General features: G+C 42.3%; 1 protein-coding gene across 1 annotated transcript in view; it reads left to right on the top strand.

Moving 5' to 3' along the window:
• The window catches only part of MRC2 (mannose receptor C-type 2), a 323383-nt gene that overhangs the window by 28417 nt on the left and 281324 nt on the right, over nt 1–13642 (top strand). Inside the window, exons 3-4 of the mRNA XM_078779556.1 lie at nt 3422–3595; nt 10914–11078. Coding sequence (XP_078635682.1) covers nt 3422–3595; nt 10914–11078 — 339 coding nt within the window. The remainder of the gene's footprint in view (nt 1–3421; nt 3596–10913; nt 11079–13642) is intronic.

Genomic DNA, 13642 nt, shown 5'->3' with positions numbered 1-13642 from the left:
AAAAGATCCAAACAACCCTGAGGACCCAAATAACCCAGAGGACCCAAAAGACCCCAAGGATTTGGAAGACCCCCAAGACCCAAAGACCCTGAAGACCCAAAGGACTGAAAAGACCAAATGGAGCCTGAAGACCCAAAAGAGCCTGAAGACCCAAAATACCCTGATGACCCAAAAGACCCCGAGGTCCCTAAATACCCCAAGGACAGAGAAGACCCCCCAAGGACCCATAAGACCCCAAGGGCTCTGAAGACCCAAAATACCCCAAAAAACCAAAAGACCCAAAATACCCAAAAGACCCTGAAGACCCAATGGGTCCCAAACACCCAAAATACCCCGAAGACCCAAAAGACACTGAAAACCCAAAATACCCTGAAGACTTAAAGACCCAAAAGACCATGAAGATCCAAAATACCCCAAATACCCTTAAATACCCCAGAGACCCAAAGACCCTGAAGACCCAAAAGACTGAAAAGACCTTGAAGACCAAATGCACCCGAAGACCCAAAATACCCCAAAGACCCAATATATCCCAAAGACCCTGAAGACTAAAAAGACCCAAAATATCCCAAAGATTCTTAAAGACCCCGAAGACCGAAAAGATGGAAAAGACCCTGAAGACTGAAAAGACCCCAAAATACCAAAAGACCGAAAATACTTCAAAGACCCAATAGATACCAGTTACTGAAAGGGTCAAAAACACCCACAAGACCGAAAAAACCCAAAGGACCCCAAGACCCAAAATATCCCAAAGACCCCAAAAAACCCCGAAGATTGAAAAGACCCAGAAGACCAAAAAGACCCCGAAGACCCAAAATACCCTGAAGACCGAAACGATCCAAAAGACTGAAAAGACCCCGAAGACCCTTAAAGACTCGGAGGACCCCAAAGACCCAAATTACCCCTAAGATCCAAATTACCCCTAAGATCCAAAATACCCCAAAGACCCTTAAATACCCCAAAGATCCAGATCGAGGACCCAAAATACTCAAATGACTCAAAAGACCCTAAAGGACCCAAAATACTCAAATGACCCAAAAGTCCCCGAGGACCAACATGACCCAGAGGACACAAAAGACCTCATGGACACAAAAGACCCGAAGGACTGTGAAGACCCAAAAGAAGAGTAATTATGCCTCTTATATTGGAATTGCAGACGGTGGCTTGCAAACTGAGCCTCAAGGTCGGTGTACAGAAGCGGTATTTTAAAAATTAAAATACATACGAGACACAGGGAGGTGCAAATGTGAAATGAGTAAAACGAGTGTTCATTTACGTCTGTAGGATGTCTAATCAATAAAGATGATATAAGCACATCTGACACGAGGCCCAGAATTCACTTTGGCATGCTCACGAGGCTGTGCCGTCACAAACGGTTCCAACCCGTCATTTTTGACGGGATAAATACGTCATCCTACAAAACACGTCACTTAACTCCTCCATCTGTTTTACTTCTTTTTCTTTCCTCTATGTTGATGGAACTGTTCCGCCTGAATTTTGTTTCTTTAAATAACCAAGCCTTGTTTTATTTTCGACCAAATAACCAATCTGACGCGATCCTAAATGATATACTGTAGTTGTATTCCTTAAATTGTATTTATGTTGTAGTTGTTTGAATAAAAAAAGTGATTTGGTCAAAAGTTGCATCTTTGCCACAGATGCAACTTACAGTATCTTTACTAAATCAGTAACAAGCAAAACATTTGTTCAAGGTCACGAGACTGTGACCATTGTACAAGGTCATGAGCCTGTGACCATTGTTCAAGGTCACGAGACTGTGACCATTGTTCAAGGTCACGAGACTGTGACCATTGTACAAGGTCACGAGACTGTGACCATTGTTCAAGGTCATCAGCCTGTGACCATTGTACAAGGTCACGAGACTGTGACCATTGTACAAGGTCACGAGACTGTGACCATTGTTCAAGGTCACGAGACTGTGACCATTGTTCAAGGTCATCAGCCTGTGACCATTGTACAAGGTCACGAGACTGTGACCATTGTACAAGGTCACGAGACTGTGACCATTGTTCAAGGTCACGAGACTGTGACCATTGTTCAAGGTCATGAGCCTGTGACCATTGTACAAGGTCACGAGACTGTGACCATTGTTCAAGGTCATCAGCCTGTGACCATTGTACAAGGTCACGAGACTGTTATCTTTGAGAATTTGAAACAATGATATCTTTCTTCTTGGACATCGGTTCGTGTTGACATCATCACATTTAATTTTGGGTTTATTCCATTGGAAAGCCGAAAAGGATTTTGATCTAAGTGTATGATAAATGAAAACACCTGCAGTGTACTTGTAGTTCACGTATATAGGTGTTATTCCTTCCCAGGTGTGATCTCCTCTAAGGTGTGCTTGTCACTCGGTACTTTATTTTTCTCTTGTTTGTGCTTCCAAGACTCAGTTGGGGTTAAATATTTTCTTCTTGCTTTATCTCTGCTTTGCAAAACAAAACTCAGTAATATGTGATAAAGAGCACAAGATGCCAATGGCGTGTTGTATTTGAGAATTATTTGGTTTGGCTCGGTTATTGTGAGGCATTTTAACAGCAGCAACATGTTTCTTGGAACAAACCACAGGAAGCTTGAACCATGACACACACACACACACACACACACACACACACACACACACACACACACACACACACACACACACACACACACACACACACACACACACAGCCTCATGTTCACAGGAAGCTTGAACCATGACACACACACACACACACACACACACACACACACACACACACACACACACACACACACACACACAGCCTCATGTTCACAGGAAGCTTGAACCATGACACACACACACACACACACACACACACACACACACACACACACACACACACACACACACACACACACACACACAGCCTCATGTTCACAGGAAGCTTGAACCATGACACACACACACACACACACACACACACACACACACACACACACACACACACACACACACACACACACACACACACACACAGTGCCTCATGTTCACAGGAAGCTTGAACCATGACACACACACACACACACACACACACACACACACACACACACACACACACACACACACACACACACACACACACACACACACACACACACAGTGCCTCATGTTCACAGGAAGCTTGAACCATGACACACACACACACACACACACACACACACACACACACACACACACACACACACACACACACACACAGTGCCTCATGTTCACAGGAAGCTTGAACCATGACACACACACACACACACACACACACACACACACACACACACACACACACACACACACACACACACACACAGTGCCTCATGTTCACAGGAAGCTTGAACCGTGGTACTCTTGTTGGTTTGTGAATGTGTTTATTCCCCCTTTTGTGTGTTGTGGGATATGATACAGTTATGTACACCATCCAAGGCAACTCGCATGGCCAGCCTTGTGTGTTTCCTTTCAAGTATGATCACAAGTGGTACCATAACTGCACCGAAGATGGGCGGGATGACAAACACCTGTGGTGTGCCACCAGCTCCGACTACGACAAGGATGAGCTCTGGGGATTCTGCCCTGTTGTATGTGAGTGATAACTCCTGTGGAGGATTATGATGGATTGAGGACAATGGTGACATGGAAACAATGTATGTGGGTCAGACAGACAAACAATGGGGACATGGAAACAATGTATGTGGGTCAGACAGACAAACAATGGGGACATGGAAACAATGTGTGTGGGTCAGACAGACAAACAATGGGGACATGGAAACAATGTATGTGGGTCAGACTGACAAACAATGGGGACATGGAAACAATGTGTGTGGGTCAGACAGACAAACAATGGGGACATGGAAACAATGTGTGTGGGTCAGACAGACAAACAATGGGGACATGGAAACAATGTGTGTGGGTCAGACAGACAAACAATGGGGACATGGAAACAATGTATGTGGGTCAGACAGACAAACAATGGGGACATGGAAACAATGTATGTGGGTCAGACTGACAAACAATGGGGACATGGAAACAATGTGTGTGGGTCAGACTGACAAACAATGGTGACATGGAAACAATGTATGTGGGTCAGACAGACAAACAATGGGGACATGGAAACAATGTATGTGGGTCAGACAGACAAACAATGGTGACATGGAAACAATGTATGTGGGTCAGACTGACAAACAATGGGGACATGGAAACAATGTGTGTGGGTCAGACAGACAAACAATGGTGACATGGAAACAATGTATGTGGGTCAGACTGACAAACAATGGGGACATGGAAACAATGTATGTGGGTCAGACTGACAAACAATGGGGACATGGAAACAATGTGTGTGGGTCAGACAGACAAACAATGGGGACATGGAAACAATGTATGTGGGTCAGACTGACAAACAATGGTGACATGGAAACAATGTATGTGGGTCAGACAGACAAACAATGGGGACATGGAAACAATGTGTGTGGGTCAGACAGACAAACAATGGTGACATGGAAACAATGTGTGTGGGTCAGACAGACAAACAATGGGGACATGGAAACAATGTATGTGGGTCAGACTGACAAACAATGGGGACATGGAAACAATGTGTGTGGGTCAGACAGACAAACAATGGGGACATGGAAACAATGTATGTGGGTCAGACTGACAAACAATGGTGACATGGAAACAATGTATGTGGGTCAGACAGACAAACAATGGGGACATGGAAACAATGTATGTGGGTCAGACTGACAAACAATGGGGACATGGAAACAATGTATGTGGGTCAGCCAGACAAACAATGGGGACATGGAAACAATGTATGTGGGTCAGACAGACAAACAATGGGGACATGGAAACAATGTATGTGGGTCAGACTGACAAACAATGGGGACATGGAAACAATGTATGTGGGTCAGACAGACAAACAATGGTGACATGGAAACAATGTATGTGGGTCAGACAGACAAACAATGGGGACATGGAAACAATGTATGTGGGTCAGACAGACAAACAATGGTGACATGGAAACAATGTATGTGGGTCAGACTGACAAACAATGGGGACATGGAAACAATGTATGTGGGTCAGCCAGACAAACAATGGGGACATGGAAACAATGTATGTGGGTCAGACAGACAAACAATGGGGACATGGAAACAATGTATGTGGGTCAGACTGACAAACAATGGGGACATGGAAACAATGTATGTGGGTCAGACAGACAAACAATGGTGACATGGAAACAATGTATGTGGGTCAGCCAGACAAACAATGGGGACATGGAAACAATGTATGTGGGTCAGACTGACAAACAATGGGGACATGGAAACAATGTATGTGGGTCAGACTGACAAACAATGGGGACATGGAAACAATGTATGTGGGTCAGACAGACAAACAATGGTGACATGGAAACAATGTATGTGGGTCAGACAGACAAACAATGGGGACATGGAAACAATGTATGTGGGTCAGACAGACAAACAATGGTGACATGGAAACAATGTATGTGGGTCAGACTGACAAACAATGGGGACATGGAAACAATGTATGTGGGTCAGACTGACAAACAATGGGGACATGGAAACAATGTGTGTGGGTCAGCCAGACAAACAATGGGGACATGGAAACAATGTATGTGGGTCAGACTGACAAACAATGGTGACATGGAAACAATGTGTGTGGGTCAGACAGACAAACAATGGGGACATGGAAACAATGTGTGTGGGTCATCCAGACAAACAATGGGGACATGGAAACAATGTGTGTGGGTCAGCCAGACAAACAATGGGGACATGGAAACAATGTATGTGGGTCATCCAGACAAACAATGGGGACATGGAAACAATGTGTGTGGGTCAGACAGACAAACAATGGGGACATGGAAACAATGTGTGTGGGTCAGCCAGACAAACAATGGGGACATGGAAACAATGTATGTGGGTCATCCAGACAAACAATGGGGACATGGAAACAATGTGTGTGGGTCATCCAGACAAACAATGGGGACATGGAAACAATGTATGTGGGTCAGCCAGACAAGCAATGGGGACATGGAAACAATGTATGTGGGTCATCCAGACAAACAATGGGGACATGGAAACAATGTATGTGGGTCAACCACACAAACAATGGGGACATGGAAACAATGTATGTGGGTCAGCCAGACAAACAATGGGGACATGGAAACAATGTGTGTGGGTCAGACAGACAAACAATGGGGACATGGAAACAATGTATGTGGGTCAGACAGACAAACAATGGGGACATGGAAACAATGTGTGTGGGTCAGCCAGACAAACAATGGGGACATGGAAACAATGTGTGTGGGTCAGCCAGACAAACAATGGGGACATGGAAACAATGTGTGTGGGTCAGACAGACAAACAATGGGGACATGGAAACAATGTATGTGGGTCAGACAGACAAACAATGGGGACATGGAAACAATGTGTGTGGGTCAGACAGACAAACAATGGGGACATGGAAACAATGTATGTGGGTCAGACAGACAAAGAATGGGGACATGGAAACAATGTGTGTGGGTCAGCCAGACAAACAATGGGGACATGGAAACAATGTGTGTGGGTCAGCCAGACAAACAATGGGGACATGGAAACAATGTGTGTGGGTCAGACAGACAAACAATGGGGACATGGAAACAATGTATGTGGGTCAGACAGACAAACAATGGGGACATGGAAACAATGTGTGTGGGTCAGCCAGACAAACAATGGGGACATGGAAACAATGTGTGTGGGTCAGCCAGACAAACAATGGGGACATGGAAACAATGTGTGTGGGTCAGACAGACAAACAATGGGGACATGGAAACAATGTATGTGGGTCAGACAGACAAACAATGGGGACATGGAAACAATGTGTGTGGGTCAGCCAGACAAACAATGGTGACATGGAAACAATGTATGTGGGTCAGACAGACAAACAATGGGGACATGGAAACAATGTGTGTGGGTCAGACAGACAAACAATGGGGACATGGAAACAATGTGTGTGGGTCAGACAGACAAACAATGGTGACATGGTAACAATGTGTGTGGGTCAGACAGACAAACAATGGGGACATGGAAACAATGTGTGTGGGTCAGACAGACAAACAATGGTGACATGGTAACAATGTGTGTGGGTCAGACAGACAAACAATGGGGACATGGAAACAATGTGTGTGGGTCAGGCAGACAAACAATGGGGACATGGAAAGAATGTGTGTGGGTCAGCCAGACAAACAATGGGGGCATGGAAACAATTTGTGTGGGTCAGACAGACAAACAATGGGGACATGGAAACACTGTGTAGGCCAGCCAGACAAACAATGGGAACATGGAAACAATGTGTGTGGGTGAGACAGACAAACAATGGGGACATGGAAGCAATGTGTGTGGGTGAGACAGACAAACAATGGGGACATGGAAACAATGTGTGTGGGTCAGACAGACAAACAATGGGGACATGGAAACAATGTGTGTGGGTGAGACAGACAAACAATGGGGACATGGAAACAATGTATGTGGGTCAGACAGACAAACAATGGGGACATGGAAACAATGCATGTGGGTCAGACAGACAAACAATGGGGACATGGAAACAATGTGTGTGGGTCAGACAGACAAACAATGGGGACATGGAAACAATGTATGTGGGTCAGACAGACAAACAATGGGGACATGGAAACAATGCATGTGGGTCAGACAGACAAACAATGGGGACATGGAAACAATGTGTGTGGGTCAGACAGACAAACAATGGGGACATGGAAACAATGTGTGTGGGTCAGCCAGACAAACAATGGGGACATGGAAACAATGTGTGTGGGTCAGCCAGACAAACAATGGGGACATGGAAACAATGCATGTGGGTCAGACAGACAAACAATGGGGACATGGAAACAATGTGTGTGGGTCAGACAGACAAACAATGGGGACATGGAAACAATGTGTGTGGGTCAGACAGACAAACAATGGGGACATGGAAACAATGTGTGTGGGTCAGACAGACAAACAATGGGGACATGGAAACAATGTGTGTGGGTCAGCCAGACAAACAATGGGGACATGGAAACAATGTGTGTGGGTCAGCCAGACAAACAATGGGGACATGGAAACAATGCATGTGGGTCAGACAGACAAACAATGGGGACATGGAAACAATGTGTGTGGGTCAGACAGACAAACAATGGGGACATGGAAACAATGTGTGTGGGTCAGACAGACAAACAATGGGGACATGGAAACAATGTGTGTGGGTCAGACAGACAAACAATGGGGACATGGAAACAATGTGTGTGGGTCAGACAGACAAACAATGGGGACATGGAAACAATGTGTGTGGGTCAGACAGACAAACAATGGGGACATGGAAACAATGTGTGTGGGTCAGCCAGACAAACAATGGGGACATGGAAACAATGCATGTGGGTCAGACAGACAAACAATGGGGACATGGAAACAATGTGTGTGGGTCAGACAGACAAACAATGGGGACATGGAAACAATGTATGTGGGTCAGACAGACAAACAATGGGGACATGGAAACAATGCATGTGGGTCAGACAGACAAACAATGGGGACATGGAAACAATGTGTGTGGACCAGACAAACAAACTATGTGGATTTGGAAATAATGTATTTGGGCCAGACATATAAATAATGGGGACATGGAAAGAATGTGTGTGGGTCAGACATACAAACAGTGGGGACATGGAAATAGAAAAAGAGAGTTACTAAGAGAGATGAAAAAGTGATCAAAAGAGAAAAACAGAGAAAAAAGAGTGAACAAAAGAGAGAAAAAAAGAGCCAGAAAAAGAGAGAAAATAGACAATAAAAGAGAGAAAATAGACAATAAAAGAGAGACCAAAGAGAGAAAAAAGAGACAGAAACGAGAGAAATAAATAGATAGAAAAAATGAGACCATAAAAGAGAGAAAACGAGACAAAAACGAGACTGACAAAGAGAAAAAAAGAGAGACAAAAGAGAGAAAAGACAATAAAAAAGAGGAAGAGAGAGAGAGACGAAAAAAGAGAGAGAAAAAAGAAAGAGAAAAAGAGAAAAAGAGACAATAAAAGAGACAAAAAAGAGAGGAAAAATACAGAAAAATAGAGGAAAAAAGACAATAAAAAAGAGAGAAAAAGAGACCATAAAATATAGATAAAAAGAGACCATAAAAGAGAGAGAGAGAAAAAAGACATAAAGATTGAAAAAGAGAGAAAAAAAGAAAGAAGAGAGAGGAAAAGAGAAAAAAGGGAGAAAAAGAGACCATAAAAGAGAGATAAAAAAGAGACAGAAAAAGAGAGAAAAAAGAGACAGAAAAGAGAAAAAAGAGACAGAAAAGAGAGAAAAAAGAGACAGAAAAAGAGAGAAAAAAGAGACAGAAAAAGAGACCATAAAAGTAAGAGACAGAAAAAGAGAGAAAAGAGAAAAAAGACCATAAAAGTAAGAGAAAAAGGAGACAGAAAAGGACAGAAAAAAAGAAAGAGAAAAAAAGAAAGAAGAGAGAGAAAAAGAGAAAAAAGAAAGGAGAGAGAAAAAGAGAGAGAAAAAAGAAAGAAGAGAGAGAAAAAAAAGACCATAAAAGAGAGAAAAAAGAGACAGCAAAAGAGAGAAAAAAGAGAGAGAAAAAGAGAGAGAAAAGATAAAAGAAGAAGAAAAAAAGAGACAATAAAAGAGAGAAAGAGAGAGAAAAAAACAGATGGAAAAAGAGAGAGAAAAGAGAGAAAAAGAGTAAAAGAGAAAAAAAAGAGACCATAAAAGAGAGAGAAAAAGTGACAGAAAAAGAGAGAAAAAATACACAAAAAGAGGAAAAAAGAGACAGAAAAAGAGAAAGCAAAGAGAGAAAAAAGAAACAGAAAAGAGGGAGAAAAAAGAAGGGAAAAAAGAGACAGCAAAAAAAGACAGAAAAAGAGGTGAGAAAAAGAGAGACCTAAAAAGAGAGAAAACCGAGGGATAAAAGAGAGAGAGAGAAGAGAGAGAAAAAAGAAGGGGAAAAAGAGACAGCAAAAAAAGACAGAAAGAGGTGAGAAAAAGAGAGACCTAAAAAGAGAGAAAACCGAGGGATAAAAGAGAGAGAGAGAAGAGAGAGAAAAAAGAAGGGGAAAAAGAGACAGCAAAAAAAGACAGAAAGAGGTGAGAAAAAGAGAGACCTAAAAAGAGAGAAAACCGAGGGATAAAAGAGAGAGAGAGAAGAGAGAGAAAAAAGAAGGGGAAAAAGAGACAGCAAAAAAAGACAGAAAAAGAGGTGAGAAAAAGAGAGACCTAAAAAGAGAGAAAACCGAGGGATAAAAGAGAGAGAGAGAAGAGAGAGAAAAAAGAAGGGGAAAAAGAGACAGCAAAAAAAGACAGAAAAAGAGGTGAGAAAAAGAGAGACCTAAAAAGAGAGAAAACCGAGGGATAAAAGAGAGAGAGGAGAGAGAGAATAAGAGACAACAAAAGAGAGAGAGAGAGAATGAGAGAAAAAAGAGGCAGAAAAGAGAGAGAAAAAGACAGAGAAAAGAGAGAAAAATGAGACAGAAAAAAAGAGAGAGAAAAATTGAAATAAGAGAGAGAAAAAATCGAGAGAAAGAGAGAAAAAAGAGAGAAAAATAGATAGAAAAAGAGAGAAAAGGAGATAGGAAAAGAGAGAAAAAGAAAAAAAAGGGACAATGAAAGAGAAAAAGAGGAAAAAGAGAGGAAAAAGAGAGAGAAAAAGAGAAATAAAGAGGTAGAAAGAGAGGTAGAAAAAAAGAGAGAAAATGTGTTAATATGTTGAGGGTTTGGTTGTCCTTTAGGTTCTTGAGTTATTTTGACTTTGTCACACGTGTATGTCGCTTTTCTCATAACTTATCACAAACAATGTGGAACAAATTAAAATGAATGTGTAATTTTATGTACAGGAGTGATGGTCTTCCTATTGTTGACAGTAAATGATTGCAGTGTCTTCTGGGACAATGATCCAGTGACAAGAACATGCTACCAGTTCAATGTGAACGCATTGCTGCCCTGGTACAAGGCACGGATTAGTTGTCAGCAGCAAGGAGCCGACCTGCTCAGCATTGCGGAGATGCATGAACAAACGTACATCACAGGTAGCGACACGTACAGCACACGCCTCACTCACTTACTTTTAAAGCCTTTGCTGAATATAAATACAAAAGGTGAATTCTGGACTCGAATTGCCATTTTACGAGATACTTGAACCAGGCATTCCGAAGATTATTGGCTTTTCCAGATATAAATTTATGAATCATGATTCGAGGAAACATGTTGATGTATAGTTGACTAGAACGGCAACTCTTTGACGTCATGACGTCGACTGATATTCCTCCGCCCACATTATTACATCATTCTAATTCTTGTATTAAGTTTGATTTACATCCATTCAGCTGTGCCCAAGCTAGCACATTTTTATCTTACATCACCTCTGACCTTTGACCTATTGACCCAAACATTTAATTATGTTTACATTATGTTTACATCATTATACATAACTGTACCAAGTTTTAATTTAAATCCCTTCAGCTGTTCACAAGTTCTCACATTTTTACCTGACATGACCACTGTCAGGTGACAGTGGTCATGACCTTTAGCCTTTGACATATGGACCCTCAAAATCTAATAATTTAATCTTTACATCATTATACATACCCATACTAAGTTTGAATTGGATCACTTCAGCCGTTCTCATGTTATAGACCTATTACAGACTTTGACCTTTGCCCTTTGACCTCGTGACCCCAAAATATAATCACTTAATCGTTACAATATTATACATACCTGTATCAAGTTTGAATTGGATAACTTCAGCCTTTCTTGAGTTATAGACCTATCAGAGATTTGACCTTTGACCTTTGACCCCAAAATCTAATCACTTAATCTTTACATCATTATACATGCCTGTACTCAGTTTGAATTAGATAACTTCAGCCGTTCTCAAGTTATAGACCTATTACAGACTTTGACCTTTGACCTCTGGACCCCAAAATCTAATCAGTTCATCTTTACATCATTCTACATAAGTGTACCAAATTTGGTCAGAATCCTATCACTGGTTCACAGGTTATCGTGGTAACAGTATTTTTTTACCTAACATGACCTCTGACCTTTGCCCTTTGACCTCGTGACCCCAAAATCTAATCAATTCATCTTTACCACATTATACATACCTTTGCCAAGTTTGACGAAGATCCCTATAACCGTTCTCAAGTTATCGCGGTAACGTGAACCTATCACGGACGGACGGACGGACGGACGGATGGATGGATGGATGGATGGACGGACGGACAATCTGAAAATATAATGCCTCCGGCGGCGGAGACATAAAAATGCATGTAATTTGATCCACAGTGAAACTTGAATGACATTGCTGTGACGATCCTTCTGTTACTTGTACACAAATTTGGTAAGAGTTATATATTGAATACAATGTCCCAGGACGTATAAATTTGCCCTCATAAACGTTTAATGCATGTGTTCGATGCACAGGTATGCCTTCAACCTGTAGTCATTTGGCCAATAAGAGTAGTCGTTTCACACAAATTATATTCCAAAGAGAACACGTTTTATCCTAATGAAGCAAGGCTCAAAATATACTTGCATATCTTATGAATAAATTTAGGTATTTGTTGTTTGTTTGTTATTCTTACACGGCCGGACCGTAGAACCTAGAGGTCCCAAACTTTGGCAGTAGGTACATCGGAATCTGGACAAAGTTTGAAGCTGCCACACATTGGTCTGCAAGGCCATTTTGAGGCCACCAAAGGCTGATATAAAGTGTATATAACGGCATGTGGGGTCAGGCAGTGCTGCCCACGGGCCGCAGGTAAAAGGTAACCACCACGTGGCCAATAACTCCATCGCTTTTCAATGTCCAACACTTCCCAAAACCACCGCCGGGAAAAGCTCACCATCATGAGGGCAATAATTCCATACGTTTTCAATGCACATGTGCTGAACAAGTGTTTTCCCGTGCGGCGCCGGGTACCCAGACGAGTTAAAATAAAATAAACTACATTATACGTGCTAAAAGTGGGAATTAACTTGCCAAAAATGGCTTCATATTCTCTTCCAAGTTTTAAAAGACATCATAAGTGCATAAACAAAAACAAAAATGAAGCACTATGGAGCAGGAGTTGAAACGAGGAAAAACAACCAAAGATAACATATCGGGTCAAAGAAGAATTTTGAAGGGGAAACATTGTATCAAATTTCGTCACAAACGTGAATTTACGGAACGAGATGGAATTGTGCCCCGTGGAGTGTTTCTGATGCATCGTGGAGCGGAGTGTGCCCCTCAATTTGAGTGATCAGTGTTCTGTGTGTTTATAATCATCTAACCGCTCAAGATAGTATACCACTAACACCGATTATAATACAGTACTGATCTTTATGTAGCCTGGTGTTGGCTTAGCAGTTAGGGTGCCGGCTTGGGATCTTAGGATCCTAGTTTGAATCCTGGTTGATCGCTGAATTAACGCCAGGGGGGTTGACTCAGCCTGTCATCCTTCCGAGGTCGGCAAATTGAGTACCAGTTTGCTGGGATGAATGATCCCGGTGTGTACCCCGATTTAGAATAGGTACACCGTATCCCTGCGCATCGTAAGAGGCGACTAAGGGTTGGTGTCAGGAAGGGCATCCTGCCATAAAAACATTG

Source organism: Myxine glutinosa, chromosome 6 (assembly GCF_964187855.1).
Source record: "Myxine glutinosa chromosome 6, kmMyxGlut1.1, whole genome shotgun sequence".
NCBI classification, from domain to species: Eukaryota; Metazoa; Chordata; class Myxini; order Myxiniformes; family Myxinidae; genus Myxine; species Myxine glutinosa.
This window is presented reverse-complemented; position numbering and strand designations above follow the sequence as displayed.